Genomic DNA, 17,024 nt, shown 5'->3' on the forward strand with positions numbered 1-17,024 from the left:
AGTATGTTAGTCCTCACGGCCACAGCAGGCAACTCGAGCCCCAGGGCTTCGGCCACCTTGCGCAGCACCACTGAGAAAGCTGCACCTTCCTCCGAGGCCACAGTCGGAGGAGAGATTAAACCAGCATCCAGGGAGGTGTCCAGACCATTGGCATGCCCCAATTCGTCTGCCCAGTCCTGTGAAAGTTGGGCCTGTCTGGACATGGGGTCCTCAGACCCCTCCCAGTCGCCCCCGTCATCCGATTCCTGATAAACAGGAGGAATGATCGGAGCCGGGCGGTAGATGAAAGGCACATCCATCGGTGCCGGATGCAGAGTCGAGTGGCGCCGCGCCGGCGTCGGACCCGGATTAAACCGGGGAACAGCGCCGGAGGCATCGTGAGGTCAACCGGCGCCGGCAGAGATCCAGGCCTGGATCCCTCGGGGACCTGCGGCGTCGGGACCGAAGTCGTCGGCGGCGCTGGGGCCGGAGCCGCCGGCACGCGAGGTCGCCCATTCGAGCCCGTGGGGTCCGAAGGCGCGCCGGCAGGCGTCGGCAGCGGAGCCAGGCCCCTCATGGCAGAGAGGAAAGCACTGACCTCCGCCGGAGTCGCTTCAGTCCCAGGGACCGGCGGGTATTGGGACGGACGCGGCTCCTATGGAGCCGCGGGGGTGGGACCACCCTGACCCTCGGCAGAGTCGCGCGACCGGCGAGGGGAGTGCGAAGAGCGGTGTCGCCTCTTGGACTTCTTTGATCGCTTCGACTTACCCAAAGACTTCGAGCCCGACGAGCGATGATGGTGGCTGCAGCTCCGCGACCGGTCCTTGGACCTCCTCCTGGACTGGGACCATCAACGGCGCGGAGCCGAGTGCCGAAGCTCGAGAAGCTTACGGGACCGCTCTCGCCTAGCTTTCGAGGTCAAGGCCTGACAATCGAGGCACGACTCCGCGTCGTGGTCGACCCCCAGGCAGTAAAGGCACTGGCGATGGTGGTCCGTCACAGACATGAGTCGATGACAGGAGTCACAGGCTTTAAACCCAGGCATCCTACCGGCACCAGAGTCGAGTCGACAAAAGACCAAAAAGAGTCAAAAAAGTTTAGTCAAAAAGTGACTAAGGGGTAAGCTCTTCCCAGATCGGCGCTGTCTGGCACGGAAAAAAGAAGAACTAAGGGCAGTGTCTAAGTACTCCGACGACGTCATTCCGGCGCACGACGCACGCGGAGTCGCAGACTACGCCTAGCGACAAGCAAGGGGTATTGCTACAAAAATCTTTCCGGATCCAGCCTGACGCCTGGGGATATTCTAAGGTGAGGAATTTAACTAACGTGTTTCTTTCAGATAAATCACTAAGAACGAATAGTTTCTTACCTGTCGGTGTAGTTTTGCAGCTTGAAGATCTTTCTGGATTCACTATGCTGTGCATTATTCTGCGATCTTGTGGTTGGGTCCGGATTCGTAGTCTTTTCTTTGTTTGTTTTTTTTTGTAGCCCAGGTGGGCGGCGACGACGCACCATTTGGTGCACCTCCCGTGACGTTGTTGTGCTTCCTGCGGAAGTCCCACCTTTGGGGCGCCATCTTCGGGTTCTTTTTTCCCCTTCTTTTTTTTTTAACCCTAGGCGATTGATTAATCCTTCTTGTCCATTTTTCTGTAAGTTTTCATTCCTTCTGATCTTTTCCATTTTACCCCCTCTTCCTCCAGCCTCATCTTCCTGGCGGAGGTGGGTGGGTTCGCTAGTGAATCCAGAAAGATCTTCAAGCTGCAAAACTACACCGACAGGTAAGAAACTATTCGTTTTGCAGCGTGAATCTTTCTGGATTCACTATGCTGTGCATAGACTTTGTAGCGGTTTTCCTAATTTTGTGGCGGCTGGGTGGTAGATGAGCGTTGGTCGTTGAAAATGTGTTGAAGCACCTGCTGTCCAACCTGTGCTTCCTTGTTCATCTGAATGTCCACGCAGTAGTGTTTCGTGAACGTGTGCACAGATGCCCAAGTTGCCGCCAGACATATGTCCTGGATGGGCGTGTTCGCCAGGAAGGCAACGGTGGCCCCCTTCTTCCTTGTGGAGTGAGCCTGAGGCCCCTCCGCTAGCTCCTGTCCATCCTGTTTGTGGCAGAATTGAATAGTGAGGGCAATCCATCTAGCGATGGTGCCCTTAGTCACTGGCCTACCCATGAAGCTAGTAGCAAAGGACACAAACAGCTGTTTCGACTTCCTGAGTTCCTTGGTTCTTTCAATGTAGTGCATCACCGCTCTTCTAGCGTCGAGGGTGTGCAGAGCCTTTTCTGCGTTTGAAGTCGGGTTTTGGAAGAAACTTGGTATCTGAATACTCTGATTCATGTGGAACGCCGACACCACCTTGGGCATGAAGTGTGGGTCTGTCCTCAGGACTACCCTGTCCTTGTGGATCTGAATGTAGGGTTCCTGTAGTGTTAGTGCTTGAAGCTCGCTCACCCTGCGGAGTGAGGTTATGGCCACTAGAAAGGCCGTCTTCATCGTCAACATTTGCAGTGTGGCCTTGTGAATGGGTTCTAACGGTGCCTTCATGAGCTCCGTCAGAACCACGTTTAGATTCCATGCCGGCGGCGGCAACCTTTTCGGAGGGGCCATTCTTTTGGCTCCTTCCATGAATCTCTTCACCACCTGCGAAGTGAAGAAACTTCCACCCTTTTCACCTCTGGTGTAGGCAACGATCGCCGCTAGGTGTACCCTTTGTGAGAAGTTGACCTGATGTATGATGTCACTAGTTCTAGTGTACACCTTATATCAGTCCAAATACCCTTATGGTGATTGGTTGTAAAGTCAACCTTATAGACCAGCTATCCTAGTGGTAGCATGGACAAGAGCAGTCTTAGGCTAAACTCTGAATGGCATGTGAAGCCAGCTGTGATACCATATAGAATCCCTTGAATACCAAATGAAAGGACACCACAACAGATATATATATAAAATAAAGTGTATTTATTCTAGTCAAACCCTCAGCACTCTTTATGAGATTAGAGGTAAGTACAACACAGTCTTATTTGAGCATACATTAAGTCACACAGGTAAGTAATACAGTTAGGCCCTAGGGGCCACGCAAACCATATATCAAGTAAGTGGTATAAGGACCACTGTCACGGAAATAGGATAGGCCTAGGCCTAGGCAATCGCTGGGGCTACACTATACTACCAAAGGTTAGGAGGTGGGAGGCCCACGGGATTCAGGTGCAGAGTGGAAACACTCACGCGTAATGCGTAGAAGTCACTAGCAATAGTACAGTTTAGAAATAGACAGATTTAGGACACTTCCAGAGTAGCTAGGAAGTCGAGACTGGAAAACTAGACACTAGGATAGTCACTATCCTGATGAGCACCGGAGTACCCAAGTTACCTAGCCCACAGGCTGCGGGTGCATAGGGGTGAAGTTGCGTCGGGTTTCGTCGTCGACTCCTATGGATGCCTGAAGAAAGATGCTGACAGGCAGTCAGTGAAGAGTGTCCGGTGGATCCCAAGGCTGGGATCAAGAAGAGAGGAGACCTGCAAGCAGAAGGGACAGAGTCAAGGTCACTAGCCAGTGACCACGTGGAACCAGGAAGGAACCAGGCGATGTCGTGAAGATTGCAGGTGAAGCTTGTCGCTGCAGCCACGAGGACCAGGAAGCGTCGAGGACGACCAGGACCAGGATGCGAGCTGTCCCACGAAGGCTCTTGCTGTCGGCGGCGTCGAAGTTGGACTAGGACTCACCAAGCCTTGGCAAGCGGAACCCACGCAGAACGGAGGACTTGCTTCTGGTGCAGACCAGGAAGGTCTGGGGTGCTTCTTCTTTGCAGAGAAGCGGGAGCCAGTCTGGAGGAGCCAAACCAGCGCATAAGATTTCAGGATGCGTCGTCACAAAGGCCACTAGCCAACGGGCAAGCAACCGGACAGACGCGGCAAGCAGAAAAATGCAGAAGGGCCCCACGCAGGACTCGTGGAGAGTGGGGGGCTGGTCTTCGGTGCAGATGGTGCTTGGGGTTGGGGCTTCTCAATCCCCGGTGCACAACTTCGAGGGTGCCTCAGAAGCTGCGCTTGAAGATACTAGCCACTTTTCCCAGGTAGCCGGTCCCACGTCTCTCGTCGCCTCCACGGATCTCAGCTCTGCTGTGGATGTGGATCAGGGTCGGGGAAGTCTGGAAGTCAAGGCTCTGGTCGGGCTCTGCAGTCGGTTCCTCGTAGAACTTGGGCAAAGCAAAGGGTAGTCTCTTGATGGTGCCTGTTTGCACAGGGTAGCCACTCCTTGGCCACAAGGGAGATTCTTCAGTCTTCTTCTTTCGTCGAATGTCGAAGGTCCAGAGTTTCTGTTCAAGTTTGCAGGTTCAGGATAATCTAAAGTCTTGAGGCCCAACTCCCACTCTTATACTAATCTGGGGGGCTGGGATACCTGCTAGGTCACGCCTTATGGGTGGGACCTGGGAGGGGGTGGTTACACCCACTTCCCTTTGTCCAGTTTCGCGCCAGAGCTGGGGCTGGAGTGCCCCAGCGCCGGTTTGAACTGGACTATGCAAGGAACACCTTGTGTGCCCCAGGCATGTCTCATTCCTTTCAGCCCACCCTGCCCCAATACACTAAAGGCTGTCTGGGGAGGTGCTAGCACCTCCCCAAGCAGGAAACCTATTGTCCAGGCCTCCCTGGCTGGGATCACTCCCAGCAGCAGGAGGTCAGACTTGTGTCGTGGCAGCAGCCTCCATTTTGTGATGCTGAGGCTTTGGTCGGAGGCTAACAGTGAAGTATGATTTTAACATGTCTTTCCCTCTAGAAGGGGGGGAATAATATCCTCATGTCCAGAAATGGTATGGGGGTATTATTCCACAGTGTTAGACACCTTACACGACATGTTTCGATAAAGCCAAACCATAGTTACCATAACCGTTTAAGATTATAAGGCACTTTAAGAGTATATGGTAGGCTATATCATAGAACAGCTATAAGGACATGGTTCCGAAAGCTGCAGACAGGCTCAGCTCATGCTAGAGCACCATCTCACATGTTACCAAGCACTCTGCCTCCAGGATTGTTAAGGCCTGCCATAGGAGTGACTGATAGGTACACATGTGTCTATATGTAAGTTAGGTATAGGAATACTACACCTAAGCAAGGGGTGATTACACGACCTTGCCCCAGCTGAGTGATCAGCCAGTTGTGTCAAAATGGAAGGCCAGGCCAGGGGTGGCATAATACATGCTGCAGCCCCTGGTAGGCCTAGGGTACACCTATGCCCTGGGTACCCAGGGTACACTGTACAGGGGCCAATAAGGTGATCCTATCCAAATGGGTTATGCACCTAAAGTACATAGTATCAATTTAGAGAGAGAACAGCGGGTCTGATTAGCAGGCCCACAGCCACATCTAAGTCGAAAACCAGTAAAGCAAAAGCAAAAAGTGGGGGTGAACATAGAAAGCAGACCCTACTCTCCTACGCAACCCCCCCCCCCCCCCCCAACTTAGGGACATTAAACTAACCTTGACCAGTTGAGTCTTCATGTTCTAAGTGGACATATCTGGAGAGTCCATCTGCATTGGCATGGTCAGTCCCAGGTCTATGTTCCACTGTGAAGTCCATCCCCTGTAGGGAGATGGACCACCTAAGAAGTTTGGGATTTTCACCCTTCATCTGATTTAGCCACAAGAGGGGCTTATGGTCTGTCTGAATCTTGAAGTGAGTGCCAAACAAGTATGGCCTCAGCTTCTTCAGGGCCCAAACCACAGCAAAGGCCTCCCTTTCAATAGCTGACCAACGTTTCTCTCTAGGGGTCAGCCTTCTACTTATAAAAGCAATGGGCTGGTCTTGACCATCTACATTCAGTTATGAAAGAACAGCTCCCACACCTAACTCAGAAGCATCTGTCTGGACAATGAACTCTTTGGAGTAGTCTGGACTTTTCAGAATAGGTGCACTGCACATGGCCTGCTTCAGGTCATCAAATGCTTTTTGACAGCTTACTGTCCACTGAACTTTCTTTGGCATCTTCTTGGAGGTCAAGTCATTAAGTGGTGTCACAATGGACCCATAGTTCTTAAACTTTCTGTAGTACCCAGTCAGGCCCAAGAAAGCTCTGACCTGAGTCTGGGTAGTTGGAGGAGTCCAGTCCTTTATGGTCTGGATCTTGCTCTCCAGTGGTTGAACCTGACCCCCACCAACTAGGTGGCCCAGGTATACAACCTTGCTCTGCCCTATCTGGCACTTAGTGGCCTTGATAGTGAGGCCTGCCTTTTGCAGGGCCTCTAAAACATTCCTCAGGTGGACCAGGTGATCCTCCCAGGTGGAGCTAAAGACAGCAATATCATCAAGATAAGCTGCACAATAATCATCCAACCCAGTAAGGACTTGATTCACCAACCTTTGGAAAGTGGCAGGTGCATTCTTCAAACCAAAGGGCATTACCACAAATTGATAATGTCCTCCTGGGGTCGAAAAAGCAGTTTTGGCCTTTGCATTCTCAGCTAGTCTGATTTGCCAGTAGCCTGCTGTCAGGTCAAATGTGCTCAAAAACATAGCAGCTGCCAGTCTGTCAATGAGCTCATCTGCCCTAGGTATTGGGTGGGCATCTGTCCTAGTGACAGCATTGAGACCTCTGTAATCCACGCAAAACCTCATCTCTCTCTTACCATCTTGGGTGTGAGGTTTTGGCACAAGGACTACAGGACTAGCCCAAGGGCTCTCTGAAGGTTCAATGACTCCCAGCTCCAACATCTTTTGTACCTCAACTTTTATGCAGTCCCTGACATGGTCAGGTTGCCTGTAGATTTTACTCTTCACAGGCAGACTGTCACCAGTGTCCACCTCATGGGTGCACCAGTTTGTCGGACTTGGGGTCAGAGAGAACATATGTCTGTAGGACTGCAGAACTTGCCTGCAGTCCTGTTGCTGATGGGCAGTGAGGCTGTCAGAAAAGACCACACCATCCACTGAGCCATCATCAGGGTTCTGAGTCAACAGGTCTGGGAGAGGGTCACTCTCTTCCTCCTGCCCCTCATCTGTAGCCATGAGTAGCCCCATGTCTGCCCTGTCAACATATGCCTTCAATCTGTTGACATGAAGCACCCTGTGGGGGCTTCTGGGAGTCCCAAGGTCCACCAAGTAGGTGACTTCTCCCTTTTTCTCAACAATAGTGTGGGGTCCAGACCATTTGTCTTGGAGTGCTGCTGGGGCCACTGGCTCCAACACCCACACTTTCTGTCCTGGCTGGTAAACAGTCAGTACAGCCTTTTGGTCATGCCAAGCTTTTTGGAGTTCTTGGCTTGCCTCAAGGTTTTTAGGAGCCTTCTTCATATACTCTGCCATCCTGGAGCGGAGACCAAGAACATAATCCACTATGTCCAGTTTGGGTTGTCTGAGAGGTCTCTCCCATCCTTCCCTTACCAAACACAGGGGTCCTCTTACAGGATGCCCAAACAAAAGCTCAAAAGGGCTGTAGCCAACCCCCTTTTGTGGGACCTCTCTGTAAGCAAACAGAAGGCAGGGTAAAAGGATGTCCCATCTTCGCCTAAGCTTGTCTGGTAAACCTTTTATCATTCCCTTTAGGGTCTTGTTGAATCTCTCAACAAGCCCATTGCACTGTGGGTGATAGGGTGTGGTGAACTTGTAGTTCACACCACACTCCTTCCACATTGCAGTCAAGTATCCTGACATGAAGTTGGCACCTCTGTCAGAAATGACCTCCTTTGGAAAGCCCACTCTGGAGAATACTCCAAGCAGGGCCCTTGCCACAACAGGAGCTGTTGTGGTCCTCAGGGGAATAGCTTCTGGATACCTGGTGGCATGGTCCACTATCACCAGTATGAATCTGTGCCCAGATGCTGTTTGTGGGTCCATTGGTCCTACAATATCTATGCCCACTCTTTCAAAGGGGACCCCCACCACAGGTAGTGGTATGAGGGGGGGGGGGGCCTTTGTGGTGCCACCTGATTTGCCACTGGCTTGGCAGGTGACACAGGAGCGACAAAACTCCTTAGTATCTTCTGACATATGGGGCCAGTGAAAGTGAGGGACAAGCCTGTCCCAAGTCTTGTTCTGGCCTAAATGTCCTGCAAGGGGAATATCATGGGCCAAGGTAAGAAGGAAGCCTCTGAACTTCAGTGGTATGACCAACCACCTGGATGCACCAGGCTTGGGGTCTCTAGCCTCTGAATACAGTAGCCCTTCATCCCAATACACTCTATGGGTACCTTGAGCATTCCCTGCAGCCTCAGCAGCAGCCAGCTGTCTGAGGGGTTCAAGAGAGGGGCAGTCTAAACTCAACCTGATCAGGTTCAAGTTCTTCTAGGACAGTTCCTTCAGGGCTCTCAGAATCATCCTCCTGGGAGGGCTGATCCACCACCTGAGGCAGGGGGGAAGGCACAGCCTTAACCCTACTGCTCTTTCTCTTGGGTTGTGACTGGTCCATAGTTTCAGGATCCAGCACTTGTTCAGTGGTGCACTTTTTGGCCTGTGACCTGGTCACAGCAAGGACATGTGCATCTATTCCCAGCATTTCTGCATGGGTCCTATACTCCACTTCAGACCAAACTGAAGTTTCAAGATCATTGCCCAGTAAACACTCAACAGGAAGGTCTGAACTAACAACAACTTTCTTGATGCCAGTTACCCCTCCCCAGGAGAAGTTAACAATAGCCACACTATGGGAGGTAGTGGCATTGCTAGCGTTGGTAACTAGGTAATTCTCACCTAGTATGATCTGTCCAGGGTCCACAAAAGCAGGTGTCACCATTGTGACACTAGCCCCAGTGTCCCTGTAGGCCTGAGCCATTCTTTGGTTGATAAAAGGAGTCTGTCTGTACTTGCCCAGGTTACTGGGGCCTACAGTAGAGGACAAAGCTAAGTCCCCATCACAGATCAGAACAGCCTGAGTAGGTATTCTGACTAGGCCAGAATCCTCCTCAGTTCCCAGGGTTAACCCTACTACACCCTTTTGCTGGGAACCACCACTTACAGCTGAACTAGGGGGTACAGTTGCCTTAGGGGCAATGGTGGCTGGGGGGCTTATCCTTTTTGGTGCACTCACTAAACCAATGTGAGTTGGACTTACAATAGTTGCACCATGGTTTCTTTTGGCCATCTTTCTTTTTATCCTTTTTGGGACCACCCTCCCCCTGAGCCTTTTGGGGGCCTGGTGAAGACTTCTGGTCTTTTTGTTTCTGATCATTACCCTTCTGGTCTGCCTTTTTCTGACCACCGCCCTGGTTCTGGTTTTTCTGCTTAACTCTAGTCCTGACCCATCTATCTGCCTTCTTTCCCAATTCTTGGGGAGAAGTCAGATCAGAATCAATCAGGTGTTGATGCAATAGCTGGTTTTGACAGTTGTTAAGTATTTGTTCTCTCATGATCAAATTATACAATCCTGTATAGTCCTTAACCTTACTTCCCATTAGCCAGCCTTCCAGAGCCTTAGTGGCACAATCTACAAAGTCAGTCCAGTCCTGAGTCTGTGTCTTCTGGGTATCCCTGAACAACAACCTGTATTGTTCAGTGGTTAGGCCAAACCCATCAATCAGAGCACTCTTCAGGACAGTGTAATTATCTGCATCCTCATCACTAACTGTGAGGAGCTTGTCTCTGCCTTTCTCAGAGAAGGAGAGCCACAAGATAGCTGCCCACTGACTTTGGGGTACCTGCTGTACTTTGCAAGCTCTCTCCAAAGCAGTTATCCATTTGTGGATGTCATCCCCACACTTGTAGGGAGGGACAATCTTGCTCAGGTTTCTATTATCATAGTGCCTGTCTCTATCCTTAGGGATATTGCTGCCACCAGTGGGTTCTGACCCACTTAACTTTTGCTCTCTAGCCAGAGCAAGCTTCTCCTTGGCAAGGGCAAGTTCTTCCCTCTGAATCCTCAGATTAGCTTCCCTCATTCTGGCTTCATGTTCCTTTCTCTCAGGGGAAGTCATTCCCCTGTGAGAGGAAACACTAGAGATGCTAGAGACATGGGAGTGGATGGATTCCCTTGAAGGGGATCTGTCCTTCCTGCTTCTCTGTGTAAGCCCACTTGGGGGTCTGTATGGGGGGACCCCATGCAAACTCCCATGTAAGCTTAGGTTAGCCTGGCTAAGTCTTCCTACTTGGCCCTGGCTGTCTACCTCTTCATCTGAAGTCCCATCTGACTCATCTGTGGTGGGTAGACCCTCCTTTGTACCTAGGGTACCTGCCTGTGAGGCTTTAAGAGCATTATACTCCTCTAGGAGTTGTCTTAACTGAAGGAGGGTAGGGTTTGCACCCTGTTTTATTCCTCTGGAGGTACACAATTGTCTCATCTCCTGGAATGTTAGAGTATCATATCTAGAGGGGGTCTTTTGCAGACCTGACCCTCCTGAGAGAGCATCTACTTGATCTCCCCCCAGAGACATGATCTAGTGAGGGTGTGGTGTGTGCACCTACCTACACTAGTTGTTTCTACTAAACCTCTCTGGTAGTTGTAGTCAGGGTGTGTTACTCCCTTCAACCTACAACTACTAAGTCCAGTAGGACTTAAGTATTATAATCTATGTTATATGTACCTAGACAATATCTGTGTGATCTTTCAATTTAGTATCTCAAGATTACAATGGTATTACAACAGCAAGCTCAGATCCCAACCGCTGCTCACCAATGTGAGAAGTTGGCCTGATGTATGATGTCACTAGTTCTAGTGTACACCTTATATCAGTCCAAATACCCTTATGGTGATTGGTTGTAAAGTCAACCTTATAGACCAGCTATCCTAGTGGTAGCATGGACAAGAGCAGTCTTAGGCTAAACTCTGAATGGCATGTGAAGCCAGCTGTGATACCATATATAATCCCTTGAATACCAAATGAAAGGACACCACAACAGATATATATATATAAAATAAAGTGTATTTATTCTAGTCAAACCCTCAGCACTCTTTGAGATTAGAGGCAAGTACAACACAGTCTTATTTAAGCATACATTAAGTCACACAGGTAAGTAATACAGTTAGGCCCTAGGGGCCACGCAAACCATATACTAAGTAAGTGGTATAAGGACCACTGTCACGGAAATAGGATAGGCCTAGGCAATAGCTGGGGCTACACTATACTACCAAAGGTTAGGAAGTGGAAGGCCCACGGGATTCAGGTGCAGAGTGGAAACACTCACGCGTAATGCGTAAAAGTCACTAGCAATAGTACAGTTTAGAAATAGACAGATTTAGGACACTTCCGGAGTAGCTAGGAAGTAGAGACTGGACAACTAGACACTAGGATAGTCACTATCCTGATGAGCACCGGAGTACACAAGTTACCTAGCCAACAGGCTGCGGGTGCATAGGGGTGAAGTTGCTTCGGGTTTCGTCGTCGACTCCTATGGATGCCTGAAGAAAGATGCTGACAGGCAGTCAGTGAAGAGTGTCCGGTGGATCCCAAGGCTGGGATCAAGAAGAGAGGAGATCTGCAAGCAGAAGGGACAGAGTCAAGGTCACTAGCCAGTGGCCACGTGGAACCAGGAAGGAACCAGGCGATGTCGTGAAGATTGCAGGTGAAGGTGAAGCTTGTCGCTGCAGCCACGAGGACCAGGAAGCGTCGAGGACGACCAGGAGGCAAGCTGTCCCACGAAGGCTCTTGCTGTCGGCGGCGTCGAAGTTGGACTAGGACTCACCAAGCCTTGGCAAGCGGAACCCACGCAGAACGGATGACTTGCTTCTGGTGCAGACCAGGAAGGTCTGGGGTGCTTCTTCTTTGCAGAGAAGCGGGAGCCAGTCTGGAGGAGCCAAACCAGCGCAGAAGATTTCAGGATGCGTCGTCACAAAGGCCACTAGCCAACGGGCAATCAACCGGACAGACGCGGCAAGCAGGAAAATGCAGAAGGGTCCCACGCAGGACTCGTGGAGTGTGGTGGGCTGGTCTTCGGTGCAGATGGTGCTTGGGGTTGGGGCTTCTCAATCCCCGGTGCACAACTTCGAGGGTGCCTCAGAAGCTGCGCTTGAAGATACTAGCCACTTTTCCCAGGTAGCCGGTCCACGTCTCTCGTCGCCTCCACGGATCTCAGCTCTGCTGTGGATGTGGATCAGGGTCGGAGAAGTCTGGAAGTCAAGGCTCTGGTCGGGCTCTGCAGTCGGTTCCTCGTAGAACTTGGGCAAAGCAAAGGGTAGTCTCTTGATGGTGCCTGTTTGCACGGGGTAGCCACTCCTTGGCCACAAGGGAGATTCTTCAGTCTTCTTCTTTCGTCGAATGTCGAAGGTCCAGAGTTTCTGTTCAAGTTTGCAGGTTCAGGATAATCTAAAGTCTTGAGGCCCAACTCCCACTCTTATACTAATCTGGGGGGCTGGGGTCACGCCTTATGGGTGGGACCTGGGAGGGGGTGGTTACACCCACTTCCCTTTGTCCAGTTTCGCGCCAGAGCTGGGGTGCCCCAGCGCCGGTTTGAACTGGACTATGCAAGGAACACCTTGTGTGCCCCAGGCATGTCTCATTCCTTTCAGCCCACCCTGCCCCAATACACTAAAGGCTGTCTGGGGAGGTGCTAGCACCTCCCCAAGCAGGAAACCTATTGTCCAGGCCTCCCTGGCTGGGATCACTCCCAGCAGCAGGAGGTCAGACTTGTGTCGTGGCAGCAGCATCCATTTTGTGATGCTGAGGCTTTGGTCAGAGGCTAACAGTGAAGTATGATTTTAACATGTCTTTCCCTCTAGAAGGGGGGGAATAATATCCTCATGTCCAGAAATGGTATGGGGGTATTATTCCAGTGTTAGACACCTTACACGACATGTTTCGATAAAGCCAAACCATAGTTACCATAACCGTTTAAGATTATAAGGCACTTTAAGAGTATATGGTAGGCTATATCATATAACAGCTATAAGGACATGGTTCCGAAAGCTGCAGACAGGCTCAGCTCATGCTAGAGCACCATCTCACATGTTACCAAGCACTCTGCCTCCAGGATTGTTAAGGCCTGCCATAGGAGTGACTGATAGGTACACATGTCTATATGTAAGTTAGGTATAGGAATACTACACCTAAGCAAGGGGTGATTACACGACCTTGCCCCAGCTGAGTGATCAGCCAGTTGTGTCAAAATGGAAGGCCAGGCCAGGGGTGGCATAATACATGCTGCAGCCCCTGGTAGGCCTAGGGTACACCTATGCCCTGGGTACCCAGGGTACACTGTACAGGGGCCAATATGGTGATCCTATCCAAATGGGTTATGCACCTAAAGTACATAGTATCAATTTAGAGAGAGAACAGCAGGGCTGTGGGTCTGATTATCAGGCCCACAGCCACATCTAAGTCGAAAACCAGTAAAGCAAAAGCAAAAAGTGGGGGTGAACATAGAAAGCAGACCCTACTCTCCTACACCCTTAGGGAGCTCGAGCAGAGGTTACTCTTTAGAAGGTGTGTGAGGTACCTCAGTACTGTTGAGTCTCTTTTCATTCTGTTTTGCAGGCCCTTCTTCCTGCACCACACAGTAAACCTCTGCCATTTTGCGCTGTAGCATTTTCGTGTAGTTGGTTCCCTTGCCTCTCGTAGCACTCTCATAGTGCTAGGAGGCAATCTAAGGTGCGCGAACTCTAGGTCTTCAGGACCCACGCCGCCAGGTTGAGGGTCTCCGGCTCTGGATGCAGGACCTCTCCGTTTTGCATGGAGAGCAGGTCCCTTCACCTCTCGAACCTGTATGGATTGCCTTGTGCCATTTCTTGAATTTGTGAGAACCATGTCTGTCTTGCCCACTGCGGAGCCACTAGGATCAGAGTCCTGTTGCTGGTTCTGCACTTGTCGAGCACTCTGTGCAACAGGGGTATCGGTGGAAAGGCGTAGGCAAATGTCCTCGACCAGCTTATCCATAGGGCATTTCCCTGGGATTGCTGATCTGGTTGCCTGGACGCGAAGCTTTGGCATTTTGCATTTTGGCGTGTTGCAAATAGGTCTATTGTGGGAGTTCCCCATCTCCGGAAAAGCTTCTCCGTTTCCTGGCCATTGAGCTCCCACTCGTGCGACGCCGAGGTCTGCCTGCTCAGCCAGTCTGTCCTTCCCCGGTAGGTGAATTGCCAGTAGATCTATCCTGAGAGGTGTGGCCCATCTCCAAATCTCCTGTGCTAGAGAGGAGAGAGGGAACGACTGTGTCCCCCCCTGCTTGTTGATGTAGAACATTGCCGTGGTGTTGTCTGTTTGAACCAACACCCTCTGGTTGTACAGGTGCCTCTGGAATGCCTTCAGGGCTAGCAGGATTGTTTTCAACTCGAGGTAATTGATATGGCGAACCGCATCTGCTGGAGCCCACAGACCCCTCACTCTGAGGTTGTCCATGTGCGCTCCCCATCCCTTTTGCGATGCGTGCGTGGTAATGGTAATTGTTGGGTTTGGTGGTGTCAGGCTTCTCCCTGCTGTCATGTTGTCTCTGCTCCACCAAGTTATCTCCTCCTGCACTGCGTGCGTAACAACCACTAGACCCTCCCAACTTCCGTTTGCTTGTGACCATTGCCGTTGTAGCCATTCCTGGAATGGTCTCATGTGCAGGCGTACATTCAGCACCAGCTGGAAACACGACGCCATCATCCTGCTCACTGACCTCATTGTCAGAGCTCGCCCCTTCTGGTAGAGCCATGTCTCCTTCAGTAGGGCATCTGTCCTCCTGTCGCTGGGCACCACTGTGCTGTCCAGGGAGTTGATTTTTGCCCCCAGGAAAATCTTCACCTGCTCTGGTTCCAGCGATGACTTCCCCCAGTGAATCGAGAACCCCAGATTCGTCAGAGTGTCTGTTACGCGTTTTGTGTGCCTCTCGCACTTCTCGCGTGAGTTTGCCTTACCAGCCAGTCGTCTAAGTAGGGGTAGACATGGATCCCCTGCCTTCGTAGGTGGGCCGCGACTGCCGACAGGCATTTTGTAAAAACCCTTGGCGCCGATTTTAATCCGAAGGCCAGGGTTGTGAACTGGTAGTGTTCCTGGTCGATGTTGAACCTTAGAAGGCCCTTGTGTCTTCTGTTTATTGGGATGTGCAGGTAGGCATCCTTCAGGTCCACGGTGACCATGAAGTCCCCCTCTCTTATTTGGGGCAGTACCTCCTGCAGCGAAGTCATTTTGAACCTTTGCGTTCTGATGAACTTGTTTAGGTACCGCAGGTCTAGGATGGGTCTGAGGTTTCCGTCTACTTTCGGGACCACAAAGTAGTTTGAGTAGACCCCCTTGTTGCGTTCTCTGAACGGCACTGCCTCTATGGCTCTCTTCTCTAGAAGTTTCTGTGTTTCTTCTCTGAGTAGGGCCAGTTCTTGAGCCGATCTCTGCCTTCCCTTCGGTCTTCTGTTTGGAGGTTTTTTCTCCAAATCTACGCAGTATCCGTACTGCATGACGTTCAGTATCCACTTGTCTGTGGTTATACTCCGCCACTCCTGAAGGTGGAACCTCAGTCTTCCGCCTACTGGTGTTGTATGCTCGTAGGCCTTTGACTCTTCTCTCCCCCCTGTTACTGCACTGCGCCTCACCCTTGGGGGTATGTCGAGGGTAGGCGTCCTCTTGCGTGCTGAGTCACTTTGATGAGGGTTGGTCACCCCCTCTCCTCCTCTGGCCACATCGTTCCCTCTCCCGCGAAAGGACTGGCCCCGAGGTTGGTACTGCCAGTTTTGCTTCTGTTGACCTTGTTGTCTGTGGTTATCACCCTGCTGGAACGTTTGGTGCGACGCCCCCTGCTGGCTTCCTCCCCTACCGTAGGGTCTCCTTGAGGGATTGCCTCGCCTCATTCCCCTTAGCTGTAGGGCCCCCATGGACCTCGCTGTTTCGTTTTCTTTTTTCAGCTGGGTGAGTTTCTCGTCTACTGTTGCTCCGAACAGTGTCTCTCCGTTGAAGGGGGTGCCAAGGATGTTGTTCTGCACCTCCGGTTTGAATCCCGAGATTCTTAGCCATGCATGCCTTCTCTCGGTGACCCCTATGGCCATTAGTCTTGCTGAAGTCTCTGCCCCGTCCAACGCCGTCTTTATACAAGAGTTGGCGATGTTTTTACCCTCGTCTACCAGGTGCGAGGCTTTCTGGCGGTATTCTTCGGGGAGGTGCTTTACTAGCTCCCCCATCTCGTCCCAGTGCTGGTACTGGTGCCTATTGAGAAGTGCATTTGAATTCGCCATGCGCCAGTGCATTGCGGCGTTCCGCTCGACCTTTCTTCCTGTGAGGTCTATCCTCCTGCTTTCTTTATCAGGTGGTGGCCCCGAAGTTGCTGGTACGTTGGCCCTTCTCCTGGCCGTGGAAGCTATGATGGAGTCGGCGGTGATGCTACCCTTGATGTAAGGGGGGTCCAGAGAAGAGTGCTTATACTTCTTCTCCGTCCTGGGCGTGATCGAACGGCAGGTCGCTGGTTCCTTGAAGGCTTCTCTCCCCTGATTCATCACACTTTGTAGCATGGGGAGGAATTGGCTCCTCGTCTGGATTGGGAGCAGGGTCTCGAGGAGGAAATCCGCTTTCGGCCTCTCTTCGTCGAGTTTGACGCCGAAGGCTGTCGCTGCGCTCCTGACCACCATGTTGTACACCCCGATGTCGTCGGGTGGCGAAGGTCTCGAAGGGTACGTGTCCACGGGCTCCTCCGGGTTTTCGGTGTCGAGATCTTGCCATTCGATGTCGTGGCTGGTAGATGGCGCCGAGCTGTAGAACGACTGCTGGTCTTCTTCCTCGGCTTCGCCTTCATAGTAGGTCTCTTCTTCCTCTTCGAGATCTCTTGTCAGCCCCTCGGTGTCGAATTCGTCCTCGACTTAGACGACGTTCGTCAGTGGAGCCGTTGGAATCTTGAATTCCTTCATCTTGGCGTCGAACTCCTTCTTCCTTTGAAGGATGTTCTCCATTTCGGCCTCGAGCCGCCTCTTCTTTTTTTCCATCTCGGAGATGCTTTCGGCGTCGACCACGGGCCTTTTCGACGTAACTTGCGTCGGCGTCGACCGCTCTTTCTGCGTCGAGCGACCCGTTTCCTGGGTTGACTTCGACGATCCTTGCCTTTCGGCGTCTTTCGGCACCAGGGAGTCCTTCTCGAAGGATCCGCTCGGCCTCTTGTCCATGGATCCCCCCTTGGTCGTCGAACTTTTCGGGGCCGGGGCTCCCTTCGTGGACTTTGACTCT

The 17,024-nt window shown here is 51.6% G+C and overlaps 1 protein-coding gene across 1 annotated transcript; it reads right to left on the minus strand.

Annotated features, from left to right (window-relative positions):
- Positions 1–1,463: 1,463 nt before the first annotated feature.
- LOC146773056 (uncharacterized) lies at positions 1,464–16,087 on the minus strand. The gene is made up of 2 exons (XM_085638414.1): positions 13,290–16,087; positions 1,464–2,688 (listed from the first exon to the last, which is right to left on the minus strand). The coding sequence occupies exon 1, from the start codon at positions 16,055–16,057 to the stop codon at positions 14,690–14,692; it is 1,368 nt and encodes a 455-aa protein (XP_085494540.1). The 5' UTR covers positions 16,058–16,087; the 3' UTR covers positions 1,464–2,688; positions 13,290–14,689.
- Positions 16,088–17,024: the final 937 nt, after the last annotated feature.

The sequence above is a fragment of the Triturus cristatus genome, chromosome 12 (assembly GCF_964204655.1).
Source record: "Triturus cristatus chromosome 12, aTriCri1.1, whole genome shotgun sequence".
Taxonomy (NCBI): Eukaryota; Metazoa; Chordata; class Amphibia; order Caudata; family Salamandridae; genus Triturus; species Triturus cristatus.